Genomic DNA, 3,987 nt, shown 5'->3' on the forward strand with positions numbered 1-3,987 from the left:
CAACCATAACTCTATCGCGAGCCTCGCTGGCTATTGATTGAACAGCTCCATCTGCTGTGAGATTGAACATCCTGGTAGGTCGGAGCGTTTACTTGAAGTTTTAAATGCAACTGGAAATTTTGAATGGCAGAGCAGTGCAGACTAAGACTAAGAGTCAGCTATACGAGGACTGGAATATAACTCAGCATTGCATACGGAGGTCAGAAAAAGATCAACATACCGTTGGGATCATTAGACAACCAGAGTCGAGGTAAGAAACAGCAACAAAGCTAGCGTGTGCAGAACTTCAGCGGAAGAAGAGAACTAGTCACATCGTGCTAATGGGTAAAGGGGTGTTAAGAGCGCGCGGGATCAAGATAACACGGAGCTCAGTCGATCGGAAATGAAGCTCTGAAGCAAAGTTCAAACGATAAACGGCCTGCAGAAGTCACGTTGACAGCTGAAAGTCACTACATCCGTGTCCATGTGTTAGGTCGTATTCGCATGATTGGAATTAAGTAAATGATCGCATGAGCGTAGTGGACAACGTGGCAAAATAGAACATGTTGCAATTCAAATACTAGCGCTGCCTCGTGGAATCCATGCCTGCAGTGCATGCAAGACTCACCTTCGTTGTTGGCTACCATCGAGGAACTAGCAGAACTGGTGAGTACTGTGCAACTGTTCTCGTCATTTTCGATCATGAACAAGTCAGCCAGAAAAATCATACAGAGGGCTTACGGTAGCGAACTATGCCTCCACTTGTGATGCCGACCATCGAGGAAAATGTGACTTCGGTGTCTGAACCCCCTGCGATGCCGACCGCTGAGGAAACTCAACCCCCGACGCAACCCAATAAACCGACTCCAAAACACCGATTCAAGGGTCACAACAACCAAATTTTGGATTTCGTCTTCTTGCACGACAACATCCATGTTGTGAGTGGTTCGTTGGACGGCAAGATGCGCAAGTGGAACTGCGACACGGGACTTCTTGTTGGAGAACCATGGTCCGGCGAGGGCGGAGCGATACATGCACTGGCGCTTTCACCGGACGGGAAGATAATTGCCTGCGGGAGGGAAGACGGAAGCGTTCAGCGGTGGGACACTGACGGAAAGATGATCGAGGGCGTTTGGACAGGTCATAAGGAGTTGGTGCGGTCACTGTCGTGGTCTCCCAATGGACACCATATTGCAAGCGGGTCCGACGATGGAACAATCCTGATTCGAAAAGCAGTTGAGAGCGGAGAGATCAAGGCGGGCCCGATCGAGACGGGGCAGGTTGGTGTACTTGCACTTGCATATTCACCTTCAGGCGACAAAATTGCATCAGGCGGGAAGAACCAGACGATTTGCATTTGGGACTCGAAGACAGGCGAGCTCGTCGTTGAGCCTATCGAAGACCTTGGGCACTACGTGTGGTCTGTGGTGTGGTCGTCGGACGGCACCAAGTTGTATGCCGCCTTGGGTCATTTCGCACGCGTTTTCGACAGTAACTCAGGCACAGAACTTCATAACTTCAAGCACATTCATCCGCTGATTTCCGTTGCGCTTTCACCCAAACACAATGTACTGGCATGCGTGGGCATAAGAGGTATTGCACGGCTATGGGACACAAAGTCCCATCAACCACTCGGTCAGCCATTTAATCAGGAGGAAGGGATCCCTTTGTGTGTGGCATTCTCCCCGGATGGCAAATATGTAGCATATGGGGGAACAGACAACACAATCACTTTGTGGGTGGTAAAAGAGATAGTTCCAGAGCTTCCAGTGCGTAATTTCACAACCATATTTCTAGGTGACAAGTTACATAGCAGGAAACTTGTCTCTAGTCACCGCCGTCATCTTGTCTTGAAGTCAGTATTCTTGCATTCCACTGCCTCCGTTCTTTTGTTTATAGAACTACTACAGGCTGACACTACAGATCCTTTTGCTCAATCAAGGAGTGATAATTACGGCGACTTTTCTCAGGTAAGCCTCGTGTTTCGTCATGCAGAGGGTACAAGCATTGATGATAATGATTCGAAGTCTTATCATCCTTCGGCACTACCTGGCCCATCTTGTCGTTCCCAGAATACCCCCGCATCTCCTGCTCGCCGCTTTTGGAACATCCGCATCCCCTTTCGAGATCGTCCGACAGAAAGTGAGTCCATTGCGCTGCATCAACGCCCCAAACATAGTTTCTTTGGACGCCGCTCGGGACCACAGCCTGTAACAGTCTCCGCTGCACACAAATTAAAGGTAAGCAATGTATTAGGTGTCCCTCTTTCTGCTGCACTTATACATATCCTATCCTTCAGAAGCGTTGGATAGCGCGTCACCCTGTAAAGACTAATGCTCAGGCTGGTCAATCGCCCTCAGCGACAATACAGCATACAACGCAGCCACATTCGACGCCTCAACCTCAGCCTCAGGCACAGGAAACGATACAACAACCTGCTCAAGAAGATCGTAGTCGATGGGGCAAATTCTGCATTGCACTCGGGTGCATCCCACGCCGCCCTCTTCCCGTTCCCTCCCCTGCTCAGCCTGCTACATCGTAATATCACGTTACCAAGTGTGTTTCGTTTTTTCCCATATCTAAGTTTCATGCGCTTCACTCTTGTTTGTGCCTAATCACTATTCAGTCTCTACATACATCAGTTCTTGCTATTATCACTAGCATGCGCGTCTGGCTGATGCTCTATTTAAATCAAACGATAAGTGGATTGTATACGCCTTTTATTCTGAGGTACTTGGTGTTAGACAGGAAACTTGTAAATTCACGGTGGGGTTGCCGTGTGGTCCCCAATCATGATGATGAATCGTGATAGCGAGAATGTCGAATCCAGACCATAGTACAACATATACGAAAGACGAATGTCTACAGACAAATGTTAATAATTTTAACCCTCTTCTTGAAAAGGTACAATATTTCTAGGGCCCTGACGACCGTCACGTTGTCAACAGCAGCCGTATCTTTGACTTGTGCAATGATAACATGGTCCGAGGCGATTCTCTTGTATTCTCCGCCGTGCTGCTGCGCTAGTAACGAAGCACTGAAATGCTGTTCAAGGTGAACGATCAACCGCAGCACTCGTGAGTGAGACTCCAGATCGACCAGCTCCTCTTCCACCGAGGAACCGCGGGGCGAATCGTCTATCGATGACCCGGGCGCAGACCAGTGGTCATCCTCGCTCTCTCAGGCAAGGACGGTAGGGCGCGTGGCGGAGCTGTATATGGTATTGAAGGCCTTGATGGCTTTATCATAGCATTGTGCGCAACGAAGCGATGCATACTTCATATGGTATCCAACATGAGACTCAGGGTTGGGTTACATGACCTATGTATTGCCAAGGTGAGTATTGCGTACGAAATCCTATGTAGACGTCATCGCACCATTTGCGCATCGAAAAGCGCATCCACCCACAGCATTTTCTCCAACATCACCTCGCTGTGGATTGTGAAGAGTGCGTAGCTAGCAGAATCAAGGTCTGCGACCGCCACAGAGTATAAGTCAGTAGCCTTGTCGTAATCACTTGCAGCGAGGGCAGTATCTCCATTGGCAAAATAGAGGGCCAGTATTCTTGCTCGAACACTGAATAAAATGTGGGAGTGAAGATCATAGCACGGAGTAACATTACTAAAAACTTGCCAGTGGACTATTTGAGGCAGATGGTCTTCGTACCTTGATGAATGGCGTTCATTTGGACCCGGTATGATTCGAGGACTTCTTCAAGCTTATTTGCCGAAAGGAAAGTCTGACACCGCTTCTGATGAGCAGTCAACCACAAGGACTTGAGGTCCCACCCGAAGAGCTGGAAAAAGCACGCAGCTGGCAGTGTAAAACATTTCGGTTCTATTATATCAACATACCAACACGAAGTCCTCGTATATAGCATGGATAGGCCATGACTATGCGAAAGTACAGGATTTGACAGCGGCAGTGAAGTGACCAGCTTCGTCGTAATGCGCGCAATTCAGAGCATTGGTCCCAGACTGAACGCGTAGTAGTCTACTAGTAGACATG

The 3,987-nt window shown here is 48.7% G+C and overlaps 1 protein-coding gene across 1 annotated transcript; it reads left to right on the forward strand.

Annotated features, from left to right (window-relative positions):
* Positions 1–324: 324 nt before the first annotated feature.
* Positions 325–2,686, forward strand: DFJ58DRAFT_888289 (WD40-repeat-containing domain protein). Its single transcript, XM_041394689.1, has 5 exons — positions 325–1,748; positions 1,811–1,834; positions 1,890–1,949; positions 2,007–2,219; positions 2,279–2,686. The coding sequence occupies exons 1-5, from the start codon at positions 732–734 to the stop codon at positions 2,519–2,521; spliced, it is 1,557 nt and encodes a 518-aa protein (XP_041242641.1). The 5' UTR covers positions 325–731; the 3' UTR covers positions 2,522–2,686.
* The last annotated feature ends 1,301 nt before the right edge of the window (positions 2,687–3,987 follow it).

Source organism: Suillus subalutaceus (genome assembly GCF_016647625.1).
Source record: "Suillus subalutaceus strain FC151 chromosome Unknown DFJ58scaffold_71, whole genome shotgun sequence".
NCBI classification, from domain to species: domain Eukaryota; kingdom Fungi; phylum Basidiomycota; class Agaricomycetes; order Boletales; family Suillaceae; genus Suillus; species Suillus subalutaceus.

What these genes read in the sequence shown, in the direction of transcription:
- DFJ58DRAFT_888289 (XM_041394689.1), top strand. Translation starts at nt 732, where the DNA reads ATGCCTCCACTTGTGATGCCGACCATCGAGGAAAATGTGACTTCGGTG. An exon ending in AGATAGTTCCAGAGCTTCCA is followed by an intron (nt 1,749 to 1,810) that starts GTGCGTAATTTC and finishes ACTTGTCTCTAG; the next exon opens with TCACCGCCGTCATCTTGTCT. An exon ending in CCGCTGCACACAAATTAAAG is followed by an intron (nt 2,220 to 2,278) that starts GTAAGCAATGTA and finishes CCTATCCTTCAG; the next exon opens with AAGCGTTGGATAGCGCGTCA.